Source organism: Thamnophis elegans, chromosome 4 (assembly GCF_009769535.1).
Source record: "Thamnophis elegans isolate rThaEle1 chromosome 4, rThaEle1.pri, whole genome shotgun sequence".
Lineage (NCBI taxonomy): Eukaryota > Metazoa > Chordata > Lepidosauria > Squamata > Colubridae > Thamnophis > Thamnophis elegans.
Window position 1 is genome coordinate 75,832,290 of NC_045544.1, and position 13,042 is coordinate 75,845,331.

General features: G+C 38.5%; 1 protein-coding gene across 3 annotated transcripts in view; it reads left to right on the plus strand.

Annotated features, from left to right (window-relative positions):
- Positions 1-13,042, plus strand: part of LTBP1 (latent transforming growth factor beta binding protein 1) — a 216,204-nt gene that overhangs the window by 111,388 nt on the left and 91,774 nt on the right. For all 3 annotated transcript variants that reach the window (XM_032216849.1, XM_032216847.1, XM_032216848.1), the window contains exons 6-7: positions 2,300-2,524; positions 4,179-4,462. In XM_032216849.1, the coding sequence (XP_032072740.1) occupies positions 2,300-2,524; positions 4,179-4,462 (509 nt within the window). The remainder of the gene's footprint in view (positions 1-2,299; positions 2,525-4,178; positions 4,463-13,042) is intronic.

A 13,042-nucleotide genomic window follows, 5' to 3' on the forward strand; every position in this document is an offset into this window, starting at 1 on the left:
TTTGCTTCTCTGGAAAACAGCTTCAGTGTTCAATATCTTCAATAACACTGCTATTGAGTTATGCTTTTCATTATTATCAGTCATTAAAGCAACTTTCACCTTTCATCTATGGGACTGCCCTCCTTTTTCCTCACCATTAGCTGCATTTTTAAAAATGCCTTAATATTCTGATAATATAGTAGTAAAATATACTAGTGTACACTAATATACTAATTAAGACTTTTAGTCTGGCTTGAAGGCTATCAATGGTCCTCTCGCACCTGATGTTTGAGTTTTGAATCTTTTGAGGTTTCCCCCCCCCCCCCTTATTTATTTACTTAAACTTCTTGCTTCTGATGCCATAAAATAGGCAACTGAGCTTTGTGCCTATGTTAGATTGCTCATTTTCTTCCTTTGCATTAGCATCAGGTTATGTTGCACATTGATCTGGCATTTTAGACTTAAGAGGTTACAACAGATGTTGTCATTCCAGTTTTCCTCTGATCTGCAAGTTGATACCCTTAGTCTGAGCCTGGACTTCCATAGGTCTTCCTCTTTAATTTGGATAGGATGACACTGTTCATGAAGTATCACTGTCTGCTCATTTGTCCAGTTAATCCTTAGCAGGATCTTTGAATTTCCCTACAGCGTTCTTCTTGGCTCCTCTCCATAGTCATCATATATTATAAGTTGGCAAAGCAGTTTCTCTGGGCTGAGGTGAAAAATCCCTCCATCAAGGGCATGGATACTTTTTCTTCCTACCCTAGGGCAATCTCCGAGACTATCTTGCAGAATGTAGCCACCTGGTCCACTCTATCAACATTTGTGAAATACTTTGCATGCAAAGAACAGATGGTCTTTGGCAAAGCAAAGTTTGCTGCTTATTTTTCCTTATTTTCTATCTTCCAGGTATGTAGGTTAACAATCATCACATAAAAATACTGGCTAAAAACTATGAGAAACAAAAGTAGGGGGTTGTTTGTTTCTTTTTTTAACTGAGTTATTTGTACTGATACCATCAGTTTTGTTCCCCCTTTTTATGGTCTATAAATTCAAGAGTTCATCTCAGTAACATTGATAATAATGCAAAAAGGACCAAGTGTGCGGTTGAATATGGCACCAAAATTGGATAATTGCTGCGGGAGGCAAATTGGTTCTCTAATATAATCACCAACCTGCTCTGTCGCCCACTGATCACATCACTGATCACTGACCACATAATCAGCCACATAGAAGAGTAACCATTTTGGCCATCTTCTTTCTTTTGTACTTGGATAGAGGTTTAAGCAAGAGTTCACCACGAATGTTACAGCCTTTCTCTTAATGAATCTGCAGTTGAATCTAGCTGCAGTCCAGTTGAGGACTCTATTTCAGGTAATTTGATCCCTTCTGGGTGAGGAGTGGCCAAGGCAACCTTTGCAGGCTCATTGTAAGGACTATTGTAGTTACTAAGATTCCGGAGTTGGATTCTGGCTTTGGGGGTCTTGTGAAATTGACTGATGCACCACCTTGCTGTGTTATCTGGGGAGAATCATCTCTTTAATAACAGCATTTTAGGCATTTTACTGTTTGTAATGTTCAGTATTATACTGCCTTTACATCTATCCGTTTGCCATCTTGAACTGGCAAGATGTAAGGTGCTCATAGCTATTTTTTCGTTTTGTTTTGTGTTGAATTGGAGAATCCCAATATGATTCCCAGTACATTATTGACGATTTGGGGAAGATGCAGTTGGTTAATTATAATAACGATAGCACTTAGATTTGTATACCACTCCATAGTGCTTTATAGCACTCTCTGGATGGTTTGCTTTGTCAGCATATTGCCCCCAACAATCTGGGTCCTCATTTTACAGAAGGATGCAAGTCTGAATCAAGCTTGAGTCCCATTTGGATCAACCTCCAAGCTGTGGGCAGAGTTTGCCTGCATTATTGCATTCTAACCACTGCACCAGCAGGGCTTCTTTGAGAAGTGTGAGATTCTCTGTTCCAAAATAAAATTGTACATATTTAATTATAATGATCTCAGATTTCTTGCCTCTATCACAGATAAACCTTAGTAAACCCTAATCTTGTACTGCATCATGCCATTGCATTCAAATGGGATATTGCATATTTGTCATTAGGTTGAATCTAAGCTTGGTTATAATTGGAAAGGTTCCATTGATTTGCATCTGAATAAAAACCCTGTGGCAACACTGAAGATCATAGAAAATATGTTTGCCATTAGAAAAAAAAATAATGAAGTTAATAATGATATTAACAGTGCTTTTGAAAAAAAAATTAATACTAGTTTCTCTGGTATTTTTTTTCTCCATCAGTTATTTGCCACCTCCCTTGCATGAATGGTGGGCAGTGCAGCTCAAGAGACAAGTGCCAATGTCCTCCTAATTACACTGGCAAACTCTGCCAGATCCCTGTGCAGAGTGGAAGTACTTCGCAACTTTATCATAATTCGCAACAAGTAAGCAAAACTGTGGGATCTCATGTCATCCATTCCACACATACTTTACCACTGACTGTGCCTGGGCAGCAAGGAGCCAAAGGTAAACTTTTATTTTTTCTATTTCTCCTCTCCGGCTAGATTTCTAGGTTGGCTGCAATGAGACTTTATAATTTGACCTGCCAAGCTAATCAGAGATTTTGGTATCATCTCCTCACATAGCTGTGATCTGAAAGCCTACTGGAATGACACAATGTGCTTTCTAGATTCATTGCATTCTTGCAATTACAATCATTAATTATATAAAAAAATGGTTAGTGAAAAATTAACCGAAAGGATTTTTATCTTCTCTGTGAAGTTGATAAGTACGATTTTTAAAGGAAAATGATTTATCTTCCCATGCATGTTGGGTGCTCCTTACATTTTTCATATCTGTGTCATCAGACAACAATTGGGAAATATGTGCCATTAATTTCTGAACTTGAGGTTTTCATGCAAGCAATTTGTATTTCTCTGTTTATTTTAATTCAATAGAAATCATGTGTTTAACCTTTTCACTTAGACATTACAATTAATCAAAGCCTACAACTTCATCAATATGTTTCAAAGTTATAGATTTACTTTTCACATTAGATTTCAAGATATGGACACTGGGTTTTTCTTGACAGATTTCTTTTATTATTTGTTTGTTTATATTTCATATTTCTAAGTTGCTCACCTTCTTCAAGGAAGAGCTTTCAAATCGTTCTTCAAACTGTTCTTAAATTCCTTAAAATATCTGGAAAAGGTGGTTTTAGGGAAAGATGGAATTATTTTTTCTCAGATAGATGTTGCAAACATTTAATTCTACCCTTAGAGTTGAATTACTAGTTCAGACCTTTACTAAATATTAGACTGTTTTATACATCTTGAGTATTTCAAAAATAATTGGCTGACCAGCTTTTAATTTTTTAAGGTATTTTTTCTCCAGTGTAATTCAATGCCATTTATATTAAATGGTATTTTGATCCAGAATTTAATAATCATATTCACAGGTCATCTTATACCAAAAAAAGGAACTTAATAAGCTACAATTCCCAATTATTTTGTACCTCTTTTCTTCTCTCACTGTGTACATGGTTCACATGTCATCTAAGCTAGGGCTTATGTCTAAGTGTACCCAAACCAATATATATAATGCCTTGAACAATTTCAACCAATTGGTAGACAGATGACTTACTCTCTGGAAAAAAATGTTATTGGGGGGTGTTCTGTTCAGATATAGCCTATTGTGCCTTAAAATGGCTATTACTGTACTGCTGTAAAATGGTTTCTACTCTACAGCGCAGTGGAGTTGCCCTGGTAACGGCTTCACAGTACTCCACAACGGAACTCCTTTTGATAAGGAGGAAAATCCAACATTAGAAATTATGTTTGGTTCAGACATTTTCCCTCTATAAATGAATACCCGAACAATGCCAGGTTATCAGCTAGTAGTATTTAAATAAGAATAAGACTGGATTTAAAATTGGCTAAAGATTCTTCTACATTTGGGTGAACTTAATCATAATCCTGTATTCAAAGTCACGAGGAACTTTCCTTCTTGGGGAAGAGGAAGATTGCATATGTGTAGATGCCCTTCTAACTTATTGCCCAACAGTCTTTGGCAAAATTTAAGGTGTTTAAAATGCTGCTATGAAATCAATACATAATTTCTAAATTGATCAATATCTTCTCTTATTTGGAGATTTTTAATGCTTGATTTCTTACTTTTACAGTGAAAATTCCTCCAAACATTGTAAATATCCATGTTAAACATCCCCCTGAAGCTACTTTGCAGTTTCATCAAGTTTCAAGGATTGACAGCCCTTCAGCAGGTCAAAAAACAAAACCAAAGCTTCCCACATCGGGACATTCCCAGAGTCCTTATCAAAGCCTATCATTTCAGAAGACCCAGAAAATTCATTCACCCTACATCCACCAGCAGCCTATCACGCATACTTTTCCTGTTTCTGCTAAAACACAACTTGGACGATGTTTCCAGGAGACAGTTGGGACCCAGGTAATTTTTTTAAAATGCCTTTAAAAAGTAACTATGCATTTCCTGTAAACAAAAAAAAACTATTTTGCTCCATGTAGTAGACATCGTGCTACAAAAATGACTTTACAATAATTAATAAGAGTTAAAATTTAGGAGAAAAATAATGTTTTTGTGTAATGAATACGGTACTTCATTTTGGAAAGGTTCCCCACAAAGTCTCTTTATTATTCTTAATGTTTTTCCCCTAAATTCAAGGCATGATATAAGGCTGCTAGCAAAAGGTTCTGCTCCATGTTTTGTCTTTTGAATGAAAATAAGGAGTTTCTAAATAACCTCCACATATTTACCTTGCAATGTACGTGCCATATTTTTTAAAAGCCACATTTCTTTACATTTGCCTACAGATGCCATAAATCTAAATACTTTGTGGATTAAAAACAATGTGCTTCCAGATTAAGCTTTTAATGTATATGTTAGCAATGTAACTGATTAGTTCAATTTAGTAACATTTGTTTGAATGTTTTGTTGAAGTGTGTTCAGGTTTTATATATTTTTGAGTAGTATATAAAACACCTCTTTGGAGATGGAACTTTAACTTAAAATTTGGCCTTTTTTTTAGTTCTTAGTTATTTATGGGGTATCTTGAAAGTTAGATTTTTGTGACTTATATGATCTTATTACTAACAGATTTGTTAACCTCTATAAATCACATAGATCATCATTTTAAAATGAAATTTATTGCAATGCTCTAGATACTGAACCTTAAACATTGCAGTTGGAGATTGTAAACTAAAGAAATAACTGTTCATAAATGACAATTTATTCAAAAGAGAGAAGAAGAAAAGGGAGATGTTTGAACTGGGAAGCAGCCTAACATTTACTGGAAAGTCCCAGACTAATCCCTGCCATAATTCTACAGTCCAGTTGCCATTTTCATGATTATGGAATATGTCTGGCACAAAATGAGAACACAATATTGGCTTTGAAAATATCAAAAAAGTGGCAAAGAATAAAGAGGCTACAATAGGGAAAACTAGGACAGATTATGAAGATGGGAGGGGGAACGGACGGACTCATTTTGAATTTTTTATTTTATTATTTCCAGGTTGCCTATTAAAGTTATTCCAAAAAAGCATATGGTTGGTAGACCTAAAACCAGAGTCTTCACTATCATCTGCTTTATTTGAAAATTAATTTTACGTGTTTGTTTTCTATAGGTAGAAGATTTTTAAATTTCTCCCCAAAGTTACTTAGATTATTACTGAACTTTGTTCTAGGCTATATAGATAAATGTTAAATTGCCAATAATACAATGTCACTTTCATATTTAAAAAATCAAAGTATTTGGGAAACATCATACTTTCCCTTTCTCTACCCCAGGGGCATCAAACTCAATTTTATTGAGGGCTTCATCAAAGCTGAGGTAGACCTCGGGGGGGGGGGGACTGGATGGGTGTGGCCAACTGGGTGGATGTGACCAGCTTGACGCCACTCCCCAAACTGTTGGCAGTTTGCAATTCTTCACATTATATAGATCAGGCCGAAGCCATGCTGGCCCGATCTTTCCTCTTCACATTGGGTAGACCAGGGCAGCCGTGCAGGTCAGGCCTGGCCCGCAGGCCCTGCTCTACCATATGCACATGGTAATTGATCCCGAAGAGATTAGACATCCATTTGTCTGAGATGGTATAGACCAGGGGTGTCTAACTCAAGGCCTGTGGGCCAGATCCAGCCTGCAATGTGGTTGGAGTGGCCCACGGGACGGCCCTGGAAAATGTATATGCCATCACAGCTACTCATGTGCCCTTGGAGCAGAGATGGCCACCAGTGCCTGGGCCCTTGGGAGTTGAGGCGAGTAGGTCTCAGTTAGTGACCAGCCAGCCTTTATTAGTGGCCACGATGCAGGTCAGAGGTGTAGGCCATGAGGCATTCTAAAATGGCTGCTTCCACGTGACCGGTGAAAATGGCCGCCGGAGGCTCCAATCGTGCTGCTGACAGTCACTTTGAAATCACGGTTTTCCTTCTCAAGCCACAGCTCGTGCCAACCAGCTGTAGCTCTTCGTCAGAAGCCGGAGGCTCCAACTCACCCAGGAGCGCTGCAACGAACCGCGGCTGTGCTCTTTGAAGCTTGTGGCTTGAAAGAAGACTCCGACGCTCTGCCGGCACCACGAAGCCACGATTTGCCTTTTTAAAGGCGTGGCTCGCTTTTCTCACCCCGGCACGGTTGAAGGAGTCCTGTCCGCCTCGTAGCCTCCTCTTCGCTCCTGGGTGGAGCCCGTCACCCCCGCTGGCCCAGGGACCAGACAGGGTGCCTCACCTCGTGAGGTAGGAGGGAAAACACCAGGCAGGCTTTCCTATCTTGCACGGAACAGAAACTACAGTCCCTGAGGGCAGCAGCCAATTAATTTAGAAATTTTAGAGTAGTCAATTAGTCAAATTAAATTTTCAATGAATTTAGCAATATTTCCTACCTAGGAGCCAAAGCAGTGCTTGGACAAAAGACTGAGAGGAAACTGGGAGCCCATAGGGAATGGTGGAATATTAAAGAAAATTCCCTCAGTCTATGGACCAATCAGGCTTTGACTAAACCCACATGTAACCCCTCCCTCGATTCTATTGGAAAACATTTTATTCCAGATTTATTCTGCAAATTCCCTGAAGATTTGCATTATCTCAAGATAATTTTAATGCAAAAATCTTTTTCTCGTTTAAAACTGTTTATTTCATTTTCATTTTATACAATCACTTATATACTGTGCATTTAAAAAAAAAAGGAAAATCAATGAACACAACTCATCTTCCACCATAGAAAACCAACATAGCACTTCAATCCCCCATACACCCTTTCTTCTCCCCCTCCAACTTTCATTTCTCCCCTCCAACATTCCACTCTTCTACTTCCCTTCCCCCTCAAACATTCCTTTCTCCCCTTCCCTCCATCTCACCCTCCTTACATTCCCCTCTCACTCCCTCTTTACTTCTCCCTCTTCTTTCCCTCTACTCCTCACTTTGGTGTATCTCTACAATTCATTAATCTATTCAGTTTATATTTTACTCTAAAATTAAGAAAAATGGAAAAAAAAGAGAAAAGAAAAAAAAAGAAAAAAAAAGAAAAGAGAGCAACAGTATACAAGTGCATTCTTATTGTTCTAAAAATTGGGACTGTATTTCCACCCTCCCTCCTCCCCCCCTAAACCCCCCTCCCTAACCCCCTTTCAGCTTCCCAGGTCCCATACCCGGCATAACTCTTTATCAAGCACAGTCTGGAGTATATTAAAATCAAATAACTTTAGAATTAAAAGATAAAAGATAAATGAAAAACAAAAAAAAGGGAAATAGTAAAAAAAGAAAAAAAAACCACACACACACACAAAAAAAGGAAAAACGGGAAAAATCAACAAATTCTCTACATTAAACTCAGCTTCCCATCATTTTTAAATCTTAAACAATGTACCTCATTCCTAATTTCAGTTATTATATTACTTCCAGGATTTCAAACTATATTGAAACCAAGTAAGTTAATTAAATGGAATTCCAGCGAAGGCCTTATCTCTTTATCTAAATATCCAAACCTTTGATTTATCTCTTTTACCTCCTTCTCTATTAAACCATTTAAACATTCAAATACTTCTCTCAGTTTCCTTTTCCAACTCCTCCCATCCTGCCTTTACCCGTGTCCATATATATATTTTATTTTCATCCGTACTCCTCTTATATTTGTTTCACCTTCCTGCAGACTCTATAGGTATATCTTTCCAAACATTATATTCAAATAACAATTTATACAAAGATCAGCTTACTTTCTGTCTCAAAACAAACTCTACTTAAACCTTCACTACCCTCCCATCTACCCCACACTTCCCAGCTCCATTCAACCCGAACCACAATCCAAGAAGATCACGATCTCCGCTCTCCTCTCCCTAAAAAATAAATCATGAACAATTAAAGTAGAAATTCAAAGTTATCCATCGAATCCTGTTTAAATCCCATACAATATATATTCCAAAATCATCGCCACTTCTTTCAGTCTCTTTCAGTCTCAATGTCTCTTCGTCAGTATGCAGCTATACCGTTTTACCCAAGACAGAAATCACAAAGTATTATTCAGATTAAAAATTAAGCAAATGTTTTAGAAGCATAACTAAGTCTTTATTCTCTACTCTTCTGCCCTTCCGGAGGGGGAAAGCAATGCCTCTCGCCTTGTAGCCACGTGTTCCGCTGTTTCTCTTCTCCTTCTCCTTGTCTTTCTCCATGTCCGGGTAATTCAGGAAGTCCCGCCTTCAGAATATTGTAATAGAAATCTCGGGCTTCCCAAACAGAGTTGAGGCAATGTTTTTGGTTATCAAATGTAACAGTAATACCAAACGGCACTTCCCATCTGTATTGTATCTGAGAGTTTCTGAGTTCCTTAGTTAAGAAGGCATAGTCTCTTCTGGCTCTTAATATCTGAGGTGGTATTTCCTTGAAAACAATCAAATCCTGTCCATCAATTCGCAGCCTATTATTGTAGAACTCCTGTATTATCGCGTTTCTGGATTCTTTTGTGGTGAAATATATAATTATGTCCCTCGGAAGTTGTCGCTGTTTTGCTACGTACGAATTATGGCGATAGATTTTTTGAATCTGCCAATCAAAGTTAAGTCCCGGACTTCCCACCGAGCGACTAAAAGCCTCAAAAAAGGTCTGTTTCAAATTCTCCTGCTCATTTTCACGCAATCCCCTAACTCTTATTGCAGACTCAGTCTTCTTGTAATTTATCATGACAAGTTGTTTTTGCGCAATTTGGAGTTCCTGTTGTACTATTTCAATTTTAGATGTCAGGTTGGAATTAGCTTCTTCCAAAAGTTCCAATTTATCCTCCATTCCAGCAATATAATCTGTCATAACATTCATAACCTCGATCATATCCTCCTTTGTTTGAGCAATCTTGGCATCAAGTCTGTCATAAAAGTCTGAAATAAGTTTTTGTATTTCCTCTCTGAACTCTTTAAGGATTTCAAAAAGAAATTCTTTCGTTAGCAAATCTCCAGTAGGGGGCGTAGAAGGCAAGGACAGCGGCTTTGTAACAAATGCCTGAGATGAGCGTCTGGGTTTCGATTTCGGTGCCATGATAAAAAGGGAAGCAAACAGAGTCTCTACTCACGTTAATTTGAGATAAGGTAGTTTCAACAAACCCCTGGCAATCAATAAAAAGAAATCTTCGAGGGAACAGGGCTAATTAGTTTGTAATCCCTTAAGTCTGTCCAGGAAGTTGAAGATATATCGTTATAGCAAATGCGGAAGTTACAAAATCGCCATTTTTTTTTAAAGAAAAAAAAAGGTTAAACAAAAGGAGTCTTTTATAAAATTGAAGCTGGTATTTTAAATAGAAAAAAAGGAAAAATTCACAGGTATGTTCACTGCCCGGATTAGTCTTAAATGGGTTAATTACAAAGGCTTGTTCTGGGGGGGGAAGTAACTCGCCTAGAGCTGGAAAAAAAAAACAGCTGAGAAGATCTGGCCGGAGTAAATGACTCAGCTTTCGTTGATTCACTCTCTTTCGTTCGCAGCCAAAAAGAAAAAAAGGCTACGAACTTCAAAGAGGACTCTAACTGGCTGAGGGTCCCTCCCTACTTTTTCCTTAATGGAAAAAGAGTTATCTAAGATCTTAAATAGATATACGAACCAGAACTCTGAGGGCAGCTTCATTAAGCTGCCGACGGCGGCAAGCACCTCCCCCGGAACCATTTAATGCAAAAATCTTGATATGTCATGATATGTTAGACGAAAGGGATGAGTTTTCTTACTTGTTTCTTTTTTGTGTTTATTTGAGAATGGAATCATGGCATTCTAGAGTTGTGTAGCCTTGTTTGGCTGCTTTTTTAAATGTAAGCAGTTTAAATAATTGTGTCTGTTCTGAGTAATCTCCATAATGTTACTTCAGTCAGCAATTGTCACTGTTTATATATTTTCTTGCACGGTGGATTTCTGAAGTTGGCTTAGTAGTTTAAAAGCTTTTATTAATTACTTTGGGATTAGAGGTGATTTTATTATCTGCAGATGAGACTGATAATGTAATGCACATGTATATTTGGCCTTTTATCTGGCAAGCCACAGAGTTTGCTGCAACAACTGATTATCAAGATCACAAGAAGTGTTAACACCACTTTATAATGTCTTGGTAAGCCACTCTTAGAATACTGCATCCAGTTTTGATTATGTAAAAAAGATGTTTAGAGTCCAGAAAGAATGCAGAGAAGAGCAAAAAAGATGATTAGGGGACCTGAGGCTAAAACCTATAAAGAACGGTTGCTGGAATTGGGTATATCTAGTTTAATTAAAAGAAGAATTAGGGGTGACATGATAGCAGTGTTCCAATATCTCAGGGGTTGCCACAAAAAAGAGGAAGTCAAGCTATTCTCCAAAGCACCTGAGGGTAGGACAAGAAGCAATGGGTGGAAACTAATCAAGGACAGAAGTAACCTAGAACTAAGAAGAAATTTCCTGACAGTTAGTGGAACAAATTGCCTCCAGAAGTTGTGAATGCTCCAATACTGGGGTTTTTAAAGAAGATGTTGGACAACCATTTGTCTGAAATGGTAAAGGGTTTCCTGCCTAAACAGGGGGTTGGACTAGAAGACCTCTAAAGTCCCTTCCAACTCTGTTATTCTATTCTATTTTATAACTTCTGGCCTTTATTTTTAGACTGGTTTTCAAAGGTACTATATTTATTTCCTTTCTCAAATAATAATTTACAGAGATATTCTTTTATTTACAAAGGACTTGTTACTCCATAGAACCTTCCAGTGGAGGCTTCCCAGTGGTAGTATCCAGGTAGTATCTTTTTCTTGATTCCCTTTTTGAACACTCAGATAACAGGGTAGTGATGGTGATGGAGGATGGTGGTGGCACTGTAAACTTCAAGGAAAAGGGATTGAGGAATTTTACCAGTCACTTGATTTCCAATGCCAAACAAAAATAATCTCAGGGTAAGTCTCGACAAATTTATACATATTTAAAGACACCAATACTATGGATATGTAGGACATATAAATTTCAGAATAGTTAGAGTTAGGGTTCAAATCATTTGTACTGACTGGGATACTTCTTTTTGTTAGAATTCTAAGCATCCACACTGTAAGTTGGACCTAAAAATAAGTGGGCATCCAGTAAAATTAAGGCTGAGGACAGATAGTATAAGAAGGTTGGATTTGTTCCAAAATTCTGCAGTAACTGAAGAATCGGAGCCTTACTTACTTATTATGCAGCAATTCAAAAATCAAAGGCAGCTCTGCCTATTACAATGTATAGTAATCAGGATAAGGGTTGACTTCTGTAATATTCTAAAATCCTACTGCCACTTATCTTCAAGTTCTCTAAAGTGAAATTAATTAATGAAATGTTATGGATAAACTTGTGGAGTTTGTTCACAAAGAGTTTCCAGGTCACAATATATGAAAGTAGTTTTTCTTTGAAAGTCATAATTTCTTTCTTATTTATTTATTTATTTAAAATTTTTATATGCCGCCCAATCCCAAAGGACTCCGGGCGGCTTACAAGCAAAATATAAAAAACATAAAAACAATACAATTTAAAACAACAATCATCCATCAAATTCATTCTAGTCGGGGCCGGACCTCAATAGTGAGGTCAACAGCCCCAGGCCTGCCGGAACAGCCAAGTTTTTACGGCTTTCCTGAAGGCCATCAGAGTGGGTATGGTCTGGATTTCCGTGGGGAGCTGGTTCCAAAGAGTCGGAGCAGCCACCAAGAAGGCTTTTCTCTGAGGGCCCGCCAGCCGACATTGTATGGCCGACGGCACCCAAAGGAGGCCCAATCTATGCGATCTTACTGGTCGCTGGGAGGTATGCGTCAGCAGGCGGTCTCGAAGGTATCCTGGCCCTAAGCCATGTAGGGCTTTAAAGGTAATAACCAACACCTTGAATTGAGTCTGGAGACCAATAGGCAGCCAGTGCAGCTCACGGAGGATAGGTGTAACGTGGGTGTACCTCGGCACACCCACTATCACCCGCGCGCCTGCTTTTTGAACTAACTGCCGTCTCCGAACGCTTTTCAAGGGTAGCCCCATGTAGAGCGCGTTACAATAATCCATCCTTTCTTGTGCTTTGATAGGAAGACTGGTCATGCCAACTTAAAACATCTTGAAATTCATGGATTGTATTTGTGTGATTGCTTGTCAATATTGTATATGTATTTAGTATTGAAGAAAGACAAAAAAGTTAAAGCTGAACATGGTTTTTGAAGAATGAATAAGAGGAAAGGATAGCTGTTTTTTCAATTGTGTTTTTATGCAGATATGTATTGTTTTTCATGTTTCTATTTGAACACTATATTGCTGGGCCTATATCAGTGGTGGGATACGACCGATACGCCCTGGTACGGGCATACTGGTGCGTGCTGGAGCATCAGGTACCATTCCAGTATGGTGCTCCTGAGGGCCTGTCCTCTCTCCTTACCTTTATTTGAGCCGAATGGGGCACTTACGCATGCACATGGAGCGTATGGCATCTGTGCAATGCTCTGCTGAGCAGCTGGAGAGTCGCGGGTGGTGGGTACACATGCGCACGCTGCACGCATGTACATGGTGGACGCCAGGCCCCCT